Source organism: Phaenicophaeus curvirostris, chromosome 6 (assembly GCF_032191515.1).
Source record: "Phaenicophaeus curvirostris isolate KB17595 chromosome 6, BPBGC_Pcur_1.0, whole genome shotgun sequence".
Lineage (NCBI taxonomy): Eukaryota > Metazoa > Chordata > Aves > Cuculiformes > Cuculidae > Phaenicophaeus > Phaenicophaeus curvirostris.
In genome coordinates this window covers 41,864,913-41,880,388 of record NC_091397.1, presented here as the reverse complement: position 1 = coordinate 41,880,388, position 15,476 = coordinate 41,864,913, and the positions used below count along the sequence as shown (strand labels likewise).

The following is a 15,476-nucleotide window of genomic DNA, read 5'->3' as shown; positions in this document are numbered from 1 at the left end:
GGAGAGAAGGTTCGAGGAGACCTTAGAGCAACCTTCCGGTACCTGAAGGGGCTACAAGGAAAGCTGGAGAGGAACTGTTCACCAGGGCATGGAGTGATGGGATGAGATGGAATGGCTTTAAATTGGATGGCGTTGGATTTAGACTACACATTTCGAAGAAATTCTTCGCGATGAGGGTGGCGAGGCAGGGGCTCAGGCTGCCCCATCCCTGGAGGTCACAGAATCGCGGAAGCACCCGAGTCTGAAGGGACCCTCGGGGATCACCGAGCCCCAACACCCCCACCCCGTGCCCGAGGTCAGGCCGGACGGGGCTATGAGCGGCCTGACCCAGCGGGAGGAGCCCCTGCCCGTGGGGCCCGTGGAACTGGGTGGGCTTTAAGCCCCCTCCCCGCCCCATCCCGGGGGCTCCGGGCCGGGGGGGCGGGGCCGCGCGGGGCGCAGCGCGCAGGGGCGGTCACGTGCCCCGGCCCCGCCCCGGCAGCAGCGGCGGCGGCTCCGGCGGTGGCGCGCGCGGGCGGTGCACCTGGCGCCCTCCTCGGGGCTCCCGCCCCGTTCTCCATTCCCCCTCCCCTCCTCCCCCGCGTCGCCACGACAACCGGCCTCGCCCCGCGGCGCCTCTGCCATGGTGAGAGCCCCCCGCGGCCCGCACGGCGTTATAGCGGGCCGGGCCCGGCCTCACGGGGCCCCGGGGGCGGGGCGAGGAGGGCAGGTGGCGGGCGGTGCCGCGGAGCGGCCGCGGGGGGAGCAGGTGGCGGGGGGGTGGGCTGGGGCGCGGGCCGCGGGGTACGCAAAGTGCGGGAGGGGGGCGCGTAGGGCGCGAGCCGCGGTGCGTAGGGCTCGGAGGGAAGGTGCTGGGGGCGCGACCCGGGATACGCAAGGTGCGGGAGAAGCGTGCGTAGAGCTCTGGAGGGGAAGGTATGTGGGGGGGCGAGAGCCAGGGTACGCGAAGTGCGGGAGAGGGGCGCGTAGGGCGCAAGCCACGGTGCGCAGGGCTCGGGGGGAAGGTGCTGGGGGCGTGACCCGGGGTACGCAAGGTGCGGGAGAGGGGTGTGTAGGGCGTTGGCCGGGGCTGCGCAGGGCGCGAGCCGGGATACGCAAGGTGCGGGAGAGGGGTGCGTAGGGCGCGAGCCGGGGTGCGCACGGTGCGGGGGAAGGTGCGCAGGGCGCGACCCCCGGTACGCAAGGTGCGCAGGGCGCGGGCGGGCACCCCGCATTGTGGCGGCGCGGATGTGGCGCTGAGGAGCGGGGATGTGTCTGTGGCAGGCTGTGAAATTCTTCCCTTGGTGTGAAGGCTCGTTCATGCTCCTTGCCTTTCTTCTCCTGCGCTTTCTCTCCTGCTGTTCCTTTCGGATTCGAGCCTGTACGTTTTCAAAAATACATAGCGAAAGAGGGAGTCTGCCCAGAGCAGGAGGGGCTGTGTTCGTAGAGTCATAGACTCGTTTGGTTGGAAAAGACCTTTGAGACCATCCACTCCAACCGTACCTATCCACTACTGAACCACGTCCCTGAGCGCTTCATCTACCCGTCTTTTCAACACCTCCAGGGATGGCGACTCAGCCATCTCTCTAGGCAGCCTGTGCCAGTGCTTCAGAACCCTTGTTGTCCCTCGGTGGTGCACCAGGCCGTGGAGGATGTGCCTGCGTGTCTGTGGGTTAGGTGTTACAGGTGTTTTGCCTCCCTGTATAACCCTAGAGCAGCCATGGCTGGAGCCTGGCTGTGTGTAGAGCGGGTCAGGTGTGTTGTGCCCGGTATAACACCAGAGGGATAATATATGTGGGTGTGTAGAGCGGCTGCAGTGTGATAGAGGTGTGTTGCCTCCCTGTATAAAGTAGGGAGAAAGCTAACGAGTGTGCACGGTGGGGTGTTACAGTGTGGATGCACGGGCCACTGTGCTGTGTGCTGATGCATGTGCAATAAGCCAGGGTGTGGCCAGGGATGTATGCGTATAGGAGATGTACGGTAGGACGTGAGCTTAATATTGCACCTCTGTGTGTCTGTATGTCTGTGTATCTGCTGTCATCTGGGCTTCAGATATGTGTGCGTTTGTGTTGTAGGAGAGATGTGACACTGTGCAGGCACGGCATCCTATGTCTGTAGTTGTGTCTGTATGCTGCTGTCTGTCTGGTATGAGCTTGTCTCTGTGTATATATAGTGAACATTGGGTGTGGCCTAGCATGGGGATATTTTTATAGGCATGTATGCTCTGGGTGTGGTAAGGATTATCTTTACTTTTATATGTATGTAGATGATGCAGAGTATGGTATTTTGTGCGTATAGAGTGGCAGTTGCTTATATTTGTGAGCATGCATAGCTGTGATGGTTTCGTGTGTATGCACTGATGCATTTAAAAATACAATAGATTTCTGCTACGTAGGTGGTGGGCATGAGGTTTGTTGTTTCTGCGTGGAGGTGGCGTGTCGTGAAGCGTATGTCTGTGGAGGGTGCAGCAAAGGAGGGAGAGTGAGGTTTGCTCTGTGGGAAGATTATGTGGGGATGTGATGCTGTATGTGTATGCAGCAAGTGGCAAGGGAGAGGTGCATCATGGTGTTTGTGAAAGGAAGATGACAGGACACATAAGGGGGAGTGAGTAGGGGTAGACATGGCATGCTTGGAAATGGCATTTGTATAATCACTGTTTGCAATAACAACTTAATCGTCTGATGTCTTATTGCTTTGCAGTGATAGTTTTACACAGGAAGAAGGCACAGTTGCCAGCCTTTCACACGTGGGGAAATGCACAGTATTATAAATGCAGAAAATCACTTAATGTGTATATTTATGTGTGTGTGTAATGACAGTAGATTTCCTGTAGCAAGTTCTGGAGGAGAGGAGGGAGCGCTCAGCATCACAAAAGGATGGAGCGTAGTCTATGGTGGTGTAACTTTGCTATTCTTCCTTTGCTTGAAGGCTTTTTCATGCTCCTTTCCTTTCTTCTCCTGCACTTTGCCTTCTGTTCCTTTCAGGTTCTTGCCTATATGTTTTGTACCTAAGCAAAACATCCTTGGAAACTCAAACATGAGGTAGAATAAAAATATGAATAGACTGTTTGGGGTTGCAGTGTGCGTATGCATAGAATCATGTTGGATTTCATTTGCAAAGGTTTTAGGGTGTATCTGTTGCTACAAGGAGTAGTAAACATCAGTGAATGAGGCTGCAGATAGTGTAGTATTGGTGAAGTGATTATGATGTAGCTTAATGACACGTCCCACAGCGCGTAAGTGTTCATCATGCATCTTGCTTCACATCGGAGAAGATACAATATCTTAAAAGTCAGTTTAATAAAGTGGATTTATCTCATTTTGTAAACTTAGGAAAAATTACAGACTGAAAAACAATGAACAAAATAGTTCTAAATTGTTTCACAATATAAGTAAATATTTTCCACTTACCAAATTCCAGTTATGGAGTTTTCCTTCATGGTTCATTTTGACATTCCTGCTTAGGTACCTTTAGCAGTCTGAATTCAACAGGTGTAGAATCTGTGAGGAAGCACTGAATTGTTGCTGGAACTGCACAGGTGAAATCTCAGAAATGATACTGGATAAGACGTAGTGCTCTGCAAATCCTTATATTGGGCAGCTGCTTAGTTGACAACAGATAAGAAAAGGATGAAATAGTGTCTTTTTTTATTCTTTTCATATTTTTCAGTTAGTTTATTCAATGAATCCTTATACTTGAGTTGCATGCTGTTACACGGTTAGTCGTATTTAGTTTTTTCTTTCATAGCTGCATAGTTTAAAGCTCAAGAAAGGTGAGGAAGGATTTAATTTTGACCAGTTAACGCTAAACCTTTTAGAATAGGGAATATCAGTGTTTGTACAAATCAGGACCGTTGACAATAGACTGGAATATTTAGCTATCTTAGTGAAAATTAGAGATAACATGGGGCTGGCAGATGTGGAAAGTTTAAAATAAAAGTCAGATTTTCACTGAGGCATAGCAGCTATTTTTAGGTTAGTGTACAAAAGTAGTACTAATCTTGGCACTGTGACAACATCGATCTGAATGCCAGCAGAAGGCTACACATTAACAGTACTTCAGCTGTTTTGTCAATTAGAACTCAGAATAACTGTGCTAATCTCATATACATTGTTATCAACGTGCAGAATAATTTGGGTAGTGTTTCTACTAAATCACAAATACACATTTAAAGAGATAGGTTAAGTAGGACAAAACCAGATGAAATTGTGAAACCAAAGAGTTCTCCATCACTGTTCAGACAGTAGCCTGGAACTAGTTTAGACAATAGCCACAGCATTCACTTGCGTTCTTTCAAATAATGTTTTCAGGAAGGTGATGCGTATACTCCATGGAATTCTTCATTTTTTTTTCTCTTTGTTTTAGCACAATGCAAAACTGTTACAATTTGTGATCATACTTGAGCTGAGTATTTTGCGTAACTTGATCTGAGTGTGATAGGGTTGGAATCCAGCTGTCTGAGCTTTTACAAAACTGCTTTCCCCTTTCAACTGTTAACACGGGGTAGGATATTCTAATTGCAAAGCTTCTGAGGAGGAAGATTGTTAACACAAAGTAGCTTCTAAATAGTGAAAGTCAGATTTGCATTCTTAAAAATGCAAATTACATGGTTACAACAGAAAAAGCTACACATAAGGCATTAAAAGAATATAATGTTGGATTTAAAATTCACAGTGTGCTGGTATCTCCTGTCAATTCCATGTTTATTTTTCAGGATCAAGAAGTTATTTGTGTTTCTCCATTGGAGTTTAAACTACTTGTTCTTGGGCTTGAAGATTTTTTACAAGTAGTTGGTCAACTTTTCTCTCAGACTGATTTTTCAAAAAATGTACTGTGCTATGTATGTCTGAAAATCTGTGTGTATAGTGTGATTCTACAAGACTGCACAAAAGCAGATGGATTACTTCTTTGATGAGATTAAATTTTAATTTGAGTACAGTCCCTGTGAATGATGCCATGGTGGAAGCCACTTTAGATTCTATTTCAGTACTTTAGAGTAGTCTCAAAGTTACTTGAATGGTTGAAGGGAAGTACCTTTCCTCAGGTGTTCTGATCTTAGACTTTTGCAAATTACGTTTGAGCATCTGATGCCTAAGGAAGTGTTTGTTATTTACCTTGTCAAGAAAAAGAAAGCATAGGTTATGTAAGATATGTAATTTTTGCTGACTCCAATGCTACCAGGTCCTCTGTCCCTAACTCCACCCCCAAAACCACCTCCAAGCAAAATTACAGTTTGAATTTAAGCCTTTAAACGGACTAAGAGAATTTCTGTTGCGTATTGAGAGGTAATGGAAATGTAACAATAGTTGCATTGTTTAAAATACAAGGGTACCTCAACTGATACAATCAACTGCAGCAAATCTCTTGAATAACTCTCTCTGGGCTGTTATCTTTGCCTTGGAGGAACCACCGCACTTGTGCTGGAGGAGGACTGGAAATGTGTCCTTTTCTTGGCTTATGCATTTATGAGTGCTTGGAACCACAAGCTGCTGCTGTGTAGCCCACAAGAAGGTACTTAAAGTTTGGTATCAAGCTGCTACTCTTAAAATACTGGCCATACTTCATGTTTGCCTGTGTTCTCTTTCAGACAGAAGGAAATAGTAAACTCCGTTTACATTGGATTTGATTGCTGTTCAACTGGTTAACCAGTATGTTCTGTAAATTTAAGTCAATAAGGAGACAAGACATCATCAAATCTGTGTAAATGTGAAACTCTACCAGTATGTCAAGTTTGTCTTCAGAGGTTGAAATTGAGGTCAGAGCTTCATGGAGGAAAGGCGTTTCCCTATCATGACTTGATATTATGTAGCATTTATGTGAATATTAAGAGGAAGAATGTCTTGAGTGTGCTTGTACTTCTAAAACTGGTCTATAATCTATATCTTAAATGAAAGTAGCAAGGTAATTTTATTTCTGCAGAAATTAAAGAACCATATGTTTTGGCAAATACTAACAACTGAGTGAGTTTCTAATTCCTTCTCTAAATCTCAGCCTCTTAGCCTTCTTGGAAGAGTTTGAATAAGATATTTTGGAAATGCTACGGTGATGCTGTTTCCTTTAGTTACAGTTGTTGCTTGTAATCATGAGGAGGTACTTAATTTTGTCTCTTAGAACTGAAAGCTTTTATTAATTACATGCTACATATGTGCAGCTGCAACACAGATTTTGTCATCTTTTTTTCCTGGTTCATACTCTAGGGAGATTGCCTTGCAGAGACGTTTTGCTCATTGTAATAAGGATTTCAAACTCTCAATACTAGGAAAAACATAATTTCTGAGATAGTGTTTGTGATGCAGATCAAGCACTGCTTGAAATGGCTTTGTAGAAGCTATAAAGTCACTTCTATAATGAACTGTACCTTTTAAGTCTCAAATATATTTTTGAAGAGCAGTTACGTTGGGAGGAAAACAAAAGTACTAAAATTTTTGTTTCAGAAGTGCTTAGAAGAGGGGATTCTGCTTCAACCATGCAGTCAAGACTTAAACTGTAATTTCATTTAGAGATTGAGCTAAGTGCAGAAAGAAAACAAACTGCCTTTCTGGCATTTGGAATTGCGTAGCTGGAGGAAGGACTGTGTCAGTCCAGATTGGAATGGTACAAATTCCTGGGGAAATGGGCCTGCAAAAGAATCTCTGGTGTGCACATGCTGGGAGGATTTCAGGTCTCCGTTGCCATGCCATCAGTGTGTTAGTTTGCATGGTAGTGTTGGAGACTGGAAATGGAATTTAGCCATATGTATGGCAGTAAAACCAGCTCTTTGTAGAAGTGATGGTTCAGAGGAGAAGTTTAGAAAGGTGTATTCCTAAGGGCTCTGATGAATTTGTGATATGGATTAAATTTGGGTGGCTGAGGCTGAATGGCTAACTAAACCAAATACTGCTGCATTAAAATAGACACACGCCACCATTTCTTTTGGCCTGATTTTTTCAGAAACACATCATGCTCCAAAAGTCTAAGAATGTGTATTATATAGCATGATTCTACAGGACTGCATGAAACCAAATGAATTATTTTTGTGATGAAACAAATTGTCATTTGAGCGCACAATGCCTGTGAATGTGGTGATGGAATCTGCCTCAGAATCTGTTCCAGTATTTCTGCTTAGTGTCTTTAAGCTACTTGAGTGGTCAAAGGAGAGTACCTTTCTCAGGTGTTCTGAACTTAGGCTTTTGCAGATTGTGTTTGGGTCTCTGCTTGATGTGTAAGGAAGGATATGCTGTTTTACTTGCTCAAGAAAAAGAAAGCATAGAATCTCTATGATGTGTAATCTACCCTTGTGATGGGCTACAGTCAACAACTGCTTCACCTGTTTGATTTTAATTTTCTGCCACAGGTCTGTTGATCTCCAGGCCCATAAAGTAGATGATAAGGGTTTCCCCATGTTCCACTTAAAAGTAATTTGTATATTTTTTCTGTTAACTGAGTGCATTCTTTTGGGTTTATTTAGGAATATTGTGTAAATGCTTCATAATGTACTGTTTTTATTTGGAAGTGCAGAATATCAGAAGAGGAATAATGGATAAGTATGTGAAGAGAGAAATATTCAGTTGTTTGGGTTTTTTTAAATAAAACAAACTGAAGAAGGGATTTACCAATCAGTATATGACTAACAGATGATGAGGATAAAATTGTCAAACCTGTTTTTTCAGTGTCTCTTCATGCATGTTTTCAGAATATACAGATATAGATTTAGCAGTTTTTTCCAAATCTCTTAGTGTTTAAACAATGGTGGTTGGATATTTTTCCTTTCTCCTCAGCTGAACCAATCTCTAGTCGTGATGGGTTAGGTAGGAGATAGTTTATTTTTCTGTATGATTCAGGTTTGTTTTGCCATCTCTGGTAGTGGTTAGAACAATACAAAGTGTAGACAAGCTGATCATAACCTGAATGGAGGGTTAGTCTTCCATGTAGCTTCTATCTCAGAGTAACATGGGGGAAGCAGAACTTTCAAATCTTTCTTGCAGATAATAGTGTAATGCCTGTTTCTTTTGGTTAGGTATTGGATTGATCCTAATATTTGCTATCATGCAGGCTACTGAACATCAGTTACGTGATAGCGCGTACTGATAAAATGCTTTCAACTGAATTTTAGGCCTGCAAGTGTTAAGGTTAATCACTAATTCTGCATACCATTTTATTTACCCCTCATAATTTTTAACAAGTCAAAGTGGGGACTGTCACACTCAAGTCAGTCTGAAATGTTGACTTGGTACAGAAAAATTCATACAACTGAGTTTGTTCTGTGCCTCTTTGGTTTCTGTCAGAATCTACTATGAATTAAATGTTTAAATCTGTGTCGCAGCACCTTAAATAACAGTGTTGGTAAGAGCAGTATGTGAAAGTGCTTAATATGCGGGGCTAGTTCAGAGGATTGCTGTCTCTGGTGACTTTGTAGGAGATGAAGTTAAGTCTTGCATTAGAGCACGGTCAGCTTAGCTAACAGGCCAAGCTGGCCTTTTAGGCCTTTATAGCCTGTCTGCTTGCAGTAATCAGGCCATACCCTTCAAAAGGCTTGATTGGTGATTTCCAAATATGTTCTTGGTAGTAGGTGACTGCCCCTTTGGAAAAGCGGGGAAGGGGTGATGCGAGTTATTTAGTTAACTGTGAATGAGTTGGTGTGCTCAAGATAGCAGGCAAGGTAACCTGCAAGCACCTACTGCTCCACACTAAGAGGCAGTTGAGTTGGAGCAGCCAAAGCCTTCAAGATAGAGTTGTGCAGCTACAGACATCATCTCTGAAGTTCACAGATTTCCTTGATCTGTCACCCGGTGAGAATAAGGCCTTGCAGAGCTAGGCTGATGCCCTCTGGTCAGATGTGAATGATATGGTATGAATACCAGTGCTGGAAAAACAGGAATGGTGGCTATTCTGGAAGAAAACTAAGCAGATGAGTGGGCAGTATCGGCAGCTGCTTCTGCCTGGCAGGTTTTATTAGATTGGACAGCACTTACTCTGGGGAAGCTTTAAAAACAGTATGGCCTTCCTAGGTGGCCTTAGATCAGTGGAAGGCATTATAGAAAGAGGGAGAGATGTTACCAGGTGTATTTGATCTTCTTCTCTGAAGGTGAGCCTTAACTGTTTAAAAGGATGAACACACTAAGAACAAAAGGCTTTCGTATGAGGTGTTAGTTGCTTTTGACCAGTCCCTTCCTCACAGTGTTGGAAAAGAAATGATCCTGAGGAAAGACCAGAGCAAAAGATCCAGTGGGTGTTCGGCAGCAAGGAGGGAGCTACAAGCCTAAGAGGATGATGCCCTAGGCTCTGTTAGAGGATATTCAAGGGAAAAAAGAGATTGGCAACTATGGCAGTCCAGGATGGCTGGGATTTTGAAGTGCAAAGCCTAAGATGGAGCACAGTGAGCAGCTGGAGCATAGGAGCGAGAGCCTTGAGGGCAGATAGTGTCCATGTGTTGAAATAATAGACTTTGCCAGCATGTCTGCTGTAGACAAATTTGGTTCAAGATGACATCGCCTTTTGAGGTTTGCTTTGGGATGTTGTTATTTCATCGGTTAAACAGAAATCTGTGCCATGGTTTCTAGTGTAACACCAGCCCTGTGCCGTCAGCTGTTGTCTTTGATATCACTTAGTTCTGTTGGCAGTGCATGTCCATTTGCCTAACACTGGGTTTGTTGCCTAGATACGGTTACGTTTTGCTACTTGCATGGTGCTAAATGGTTCTGCTTGTCTGCCTAACTCTAATGCATTAATTGTACATTTCTGGAGGAAGCGCCAGCTAGCAGCAATTCTCTGACCACTGGAGAGCACTTTATAGTGTAATGTGTGAGATAATCTGAATTTCATAGTAAAGGAAGATTGTTTTCTTCCTCTTCCATTTTTGTCCTCTGTTTAAATATAGAGATTTTTAGGATGCCATTCATTACTTTAGTGTGCTCTTGAATTGCTGTGGGTAGCAAAGCTAATCTGCTGGCTTTCCTGTCGCTATAACAAGAGACAATTTCAGTAGCATGCTGAAGGGGACATGGCACAGACAATGATTAGACTGCTCTGTTGAGGAGGAGTGATGTGCAGCAAGCTGGAGGGTTTTCTGTTTGGTAACAAAATCTGCACATCAGGGGAACTGAATGAAAGTGTTATTTTCTCAGGATTTTCCTTTAAAACATCTTGGTTTTACAATGCTTATTACTGCATAAATAATATTAAATAAATACTGTTCTTGCCAGTGAAAACCTGAAAGACTTGGTGCTTTTTACACAAGGCAATATTTATCATTTAACTAGGACATTTGCTCTGTCAACTGTAGGAGAAGAGAAATTTCTGGATTTAATTCTAAACTGCTGAGAGGATCAAGTTCAAGACCATCTAAGGAACCTGAAGGTTCACAAGTCTGTGGGACGTGATGAGGTGCATCTGTGGGTCCTGAGAGAACTGATGCATGAAGTTGCTAAACCATCATATTTGAGAAGTCATGGCAGTCCGGTGAAGTTTCCATTAACTGGAGAAGGGGAGATATAACCCGCATTTTTAAAAAGGGTAACAAGGAAGACCTGGGGAGCTACAGGCCAATAAGTCTCACCTCTATGCCCAGCAAAATCATGGAGCATATCCTCCTGGCAACTATGATAGGGCATGTGGAAAATAAAGTGGTGACTGGTGACAGCCAGCATGGCTTCACTAAGGGAAAACTGTGCCTGATTAATTTGGTGGCCTTCTACAACAGAGTTACAGCATTGGTGGATAAGGGAAGAGAAACTGGTATCATCTACCTGGAGATGTACAAAGCACTTGACACTGTCCTGCACAACATCCTTGCCTCTAAATTGAAGAGACAAGTATTTGATGGATGTGCCACTTGATGGATAAGGAGTTGGCTGGATGATTGCACTCAAAAATTTGTGGTCAACAGCTCAGTGTCCAAGTGGAGACCAGTGACAAGTGGCATTTCTCCAGGTTTGGTACTGAGACCAGTGCTGTTTAACGTCTTCATCAGTAATGTGTACAGTGGGATTGAGTGCACTCTCAGCGAGTTTGCAGGCAGCACCAAGCTGTGTGGTGCAGTTGACATACCTGACGGATGGGATGCCATCCAGAGGGACCTTGACAGGCTTGAAAGGTGGGTCTGTGCAAACCTTACGGAGTTCAACAAGGCCAAGTTCAAACTCCAACACCTGGGTCAGGATAATGCCAGTTATCAGTACAAGCTGGGGTACGAAGGAATTGATAGCAGCCCTGCCAAAAAGGGCTTGGGGATGCTGGTGGATGAAAAGCTGGACATGAGCTGACAGTGTGCACTCAAAACCCTGAAAACCAGCTGTATCCTGGGCTGCATCAAAAGAAGCATGGCCAGCAAGTCAAGGGAGGTGATTCTGCCCTTCTGATCCACTCTTGTGAGACCCCACCTGGAGTACTGCATCCAGCTGTGAAGCCCTCGGCACAGGAAGCACATGGACTTGTTGGAATGGGTCCAAAGGAGGGCCACGAAGATGATCAAAGGGCTGGGACACCTCCATTATGAGAACAGGCTGAGAGAAGTTGGTCAGCCTGGGGAGATCTTACAGCAGCCTTCCAGTACCTAAATTGAGCCTACAAGGAAGCTGGAGAGGGACTTCTTAGAAGAATGTGTTCCAGTAGGACAGAGAGTAATAGCTTTAAACTGAAAGAGAATAGACTTGTGTTAGATACACAGTGAGGGTGGTGAGGCCTTATCCAGAGAAGTAATGAAACAGGAGATGTAGAGCTGGGGTTTAAACATATGTAGTAAATGTTGTACTATCTCACCTGGGTTTTTTTGTTTGGTTGGGTTTTTTTTTGCACAGATTTGTCTGTTGTATATGGAGATTTTTATGTAGTTAAAGCCACACTTTACCTGGAGTTTGAGGTATCCTGTTATTAACACAGGCAAACTTGCTACCAAATGCAAAAGCAAAGAAGGAAGACATTCTTTCTATATCCATGGTATTTTTAATTGTTATTTTGTGTTATTGTATACAGATATTTTGAGGTCATGTCCTTGTCAGCACTATCTGTAACTGAAGAAAAATAAATCACATTTGACAAGATTTTTAGATTGTTTTTCTTTTTTTATAGCAACTGAACACTTCCTTGACTGATTGGTTTGGGTTGGTATTTTTAGGTTTTGTTTTTTTGTTTGTTTTTTTTTTTTATGAATAGAAACAAACCCAGAAGATAAGTGGTAAAAACAAAGTTAAAATTAAAAAGGACATCACTGTTTACTTCAAAGAGGTGATACATAAATGTGCTCAGGCTATTTAACAAATGGACATTTTATATTATAAGGAAATGTTCAAAGAATAAATATATTTTACTGTTTGCACCTTCTGCCTTTTCTCTCTGTTTGCACACATTCATGATCGTGTTACAAAGGTTCATCTAGAAGATCTCTACCTCAGTTGTCCCATGCCTGTTCTTCATTTGTGGGAAAACTAGTACTGAAGAGCCTTTAAAGAAGGCTCTCCTCTTTAAAGAACCCTCTTTTCTGAGATGCAAATGCAGTAGACTTTAGAGGCTAACACACTTTTTTTTTCAGAGTAGGAGAGTACTTTAAAGAGATGCTTTCATTTTGCTAAATATTCTTGTTCTGCCAGAATAATACTTCATGATACGATAACTGCAGCTAGTGCATACAAGAACACCCAAAACTTACTGTTTGAGGGGAAACAGCTTCAAATTTGTTTGTGGCCTCAGCTATTCCTTATGTAGCAGGCATGGTATTTTGTGTGGCTGGGCAAGTTGCATGTTTCTTATCTAGTAAAGGCTGCATTTTTTTCAGTTTTAGCTGGGATTCCTAAATGCAACTGCATTGGTGTTACCTGCTGTCGGGTACTCAAAATAGTTTCCCCAACCAACATTGACTTAAAAATTTAAAGATATCTCACATAAACATATAGAGACTATAAGCCTGCTTTCCATAAGAGCTGCCAGTTTAATTATAAGTTTAAATTTTCAGCTTGGCTCCAGTAGAAAAGTACCTACTATTCCCCAAAATCTGTACTATGATTTGTAATGATTTAACTTTTTAATGTAGGATTTGTAGTTGGAAATACTCAAAAGTCTCAACCATATATTGTAGCTGTTTGTATTAAAGAGTAACTTCCTGTCCCTTACTAACTTAAGTGCTGTGTTGCATTCACGCAGTGAGAATGTATCTGTTATTGTACATCTGTGAATCTGTGGAGTAAGTTAAAAACTGATAAGAACAGCTTTTGTACTGGCGAAGTGATGGCACACACAAGCTAGTAGCAGTCTGTGAAGTAGTCTTATTCTATTTCAAAATATATACTTGGGTATAGAAGTGACTTTTGACAAAATATCTGCCACTATAGAACAATTAAATTGGAAGAGGATTTTTAGTGATCTATGATACTGAATGTTCAGATTCTGAATGAGAATTAATGAGATCTGAGTTCACTTGACTGTTTTACCACAGGTCTTGGATGCTGTCATGGAGGTAATTTCCTTTTTTGCAAATTAATTTTTTTGCAGACTATACTGTACAAGAATATTTCCCCACTTTTTAGTGATCTAAAGGTCTGTAAGGATGGCATATGAGTCTCCATTTTCTGTATGAGTGCTGCAATAAACACAATTTCTAAAAAATATCCAAATAAACCTATAAGCTGCAAACCATGAGTAGCATGATATTAAAGTGGGATACGTGCAGGTAATTCATAGATTTATGAACTGCCAAGCTCAGAAGCAGTCATCCAATTCTAAAACCAATGTTGATGTGCGTAGCATATTTCATCATAAAGGCTGAAAATAATGACAGCAACAGGTATCAGATGTAAAGCAGAACCAGAGCAAACCTGAGCGTGTGATCAGCCACGTGGAACTGCTTAAAGCTGAGAATATGTCTCTTCTGAAGGAAATAAAACATGTAAATGTGGTGCTTCAGGACATGGTTTAGTTCATGTATTGGTGTTGTGTTGGTGGTTGAACTTAATGATCTTAGAGGTGTTTTCCAGCCTTGATGATTCTATGATTCGATAACTAGAATTGTCCAATTGAAATATATATGCTTAGGTATGTTATGCTTTGAATATGCACAGTCACTAGTCTGTGAATAATGGTGCCACTCAGGTTGCAGGAAAAGGAGACTTGATTAAACTTGTTGATCCTTGTAAAAGGTGTTCCTAGATGTGTGGATAACTGCGCACAGATGGTGGGTGAAGAAAGTGGCAGTTGCTGTTGTGTTAAAATTGAGAAACAGTAGAATGCAGTTAGATCTGGAATCAGCCTGGGATGTAGTCAAAGAGAAAAACAGTTCTTGATGGCAGCCAGAAGGAAATTTGAGTTTTCTAATCTTACAGTATTTTCAGGGAGGTATGTTCAGAATTCCCAGATGTGTGCTTTCTGCTGTCTCTCTTTTTTTTTAAAAAGGTGAAGCCAAGCTTATATTGAGCTTTTCTGTATTTACTTGATGGTAACACCTCTCCCTTTTCTCTTTTTCTTTGGTGCGGTTGTTTGGTTTGTTGTTTTTTGGTTTTTTTCAGTTGGTTGGTTGGTTGTTTTTAACCAAGAAGCGAACAAAATAGTCACCAAGTGTGTGATACGTGTTGATGGATGGGGCTAGTATCTATATGCTTGGATCAGGAACATATTCTTAGTGAAGGACAGGGAAAAGGTTTCTTCCAGTTGTTTTTCATGATTGTGTTTTGTGTGGTTTTCTTATTTACCTTTTAGCATTCAGAAGACTCTTAGCTGTTTTGGATCTCTCTTTCTACCTTTTGTTTCTGGTAATGTGGACAGCAAATGTATTCCATAAAATCTTCTCTTACAGTGGAAATGATTGCTTGCGACTTTGACTTCCTCCAGTCTATGCCATGACTCCTTCCATTCTGAATCACCTTCTGTTTGGTTTATTGCTGTGTTCCTCTAGCAAAATTTCTCAAACCTAAGTATTTACAGTCAGTTGTAAGTCTGGTCAGTATCTCCTTTGTTTAGTATTTCTAGTTAGCTGTTGACTGACCCTTTTCTCCATTTGCAAAACATTTTCCTAGATAATTTTAGTGTTGCCTGCTTTTCCCTTGGGCATTTTCTTTCAGTCTCTCTACTGTTTCGTAGGAGATATGTTAGTAATAGGAAGCTCTGGGTGAGAGGTATTTTCAGGTTTTTGTGTAGCGTTTCTTGAGGCACTTCCCTTGCTTATATAGTAGTTGCTGTCGTATCTGTGGCAGTAAATTTAAATCTTTATTATTGTGTTTTATCCATATTCACATACCCGGGTGAAATAATTTACACTGTAGACAGCGAGGGAAGAGAACTGAATAAGTGGGAAGTATCCAGTTTCTGTTTTCTGTAATGGGACAATTTTAGAACTGTGAAACTAGTGCGTGCTTGTATGTGTCTTGCTATTGCTAGAAGTTTTACTACTGCCTAAAATACTCCTTTGTGGGATGTTCGTGTGGCTTCTGATCACTTGTTTAATAATTATTAAGTTGTTGCACAATTTCTGTGCAGTCAAATCTTAGGACTAGGGCAGAGCAGGTGTATGCGTGGGTGCAGCCCCGTTGTGTGTA

The 15,476-nt window shown here is 42.6% G+C and overlaps 1 protein-coding gene across 1 annotated transcript in view; it reads left to right on the top strand.

Annotated features, from left to right (window-relative positions):
- Positions 1-521: 521 nt before the first annotated feature.
- FBXL2 (F-box and leucine rich repeat protein 2) overlaps positions 522-15,476 on the top strand; it is a 56,285-nt gene continuing 41,330 nt past the window's right edge. The window contains exon 1 of the mRNA XM_069859947.1: positions 522-625. Within this exon, the coding sequence (XP_069716048.1) occupies positions 623-625 (3 nt within the window). The 5' untranslated portion in view covers positions 522-622. The remainder of the gene's footprint in view (positions 626-15,476) is intronic.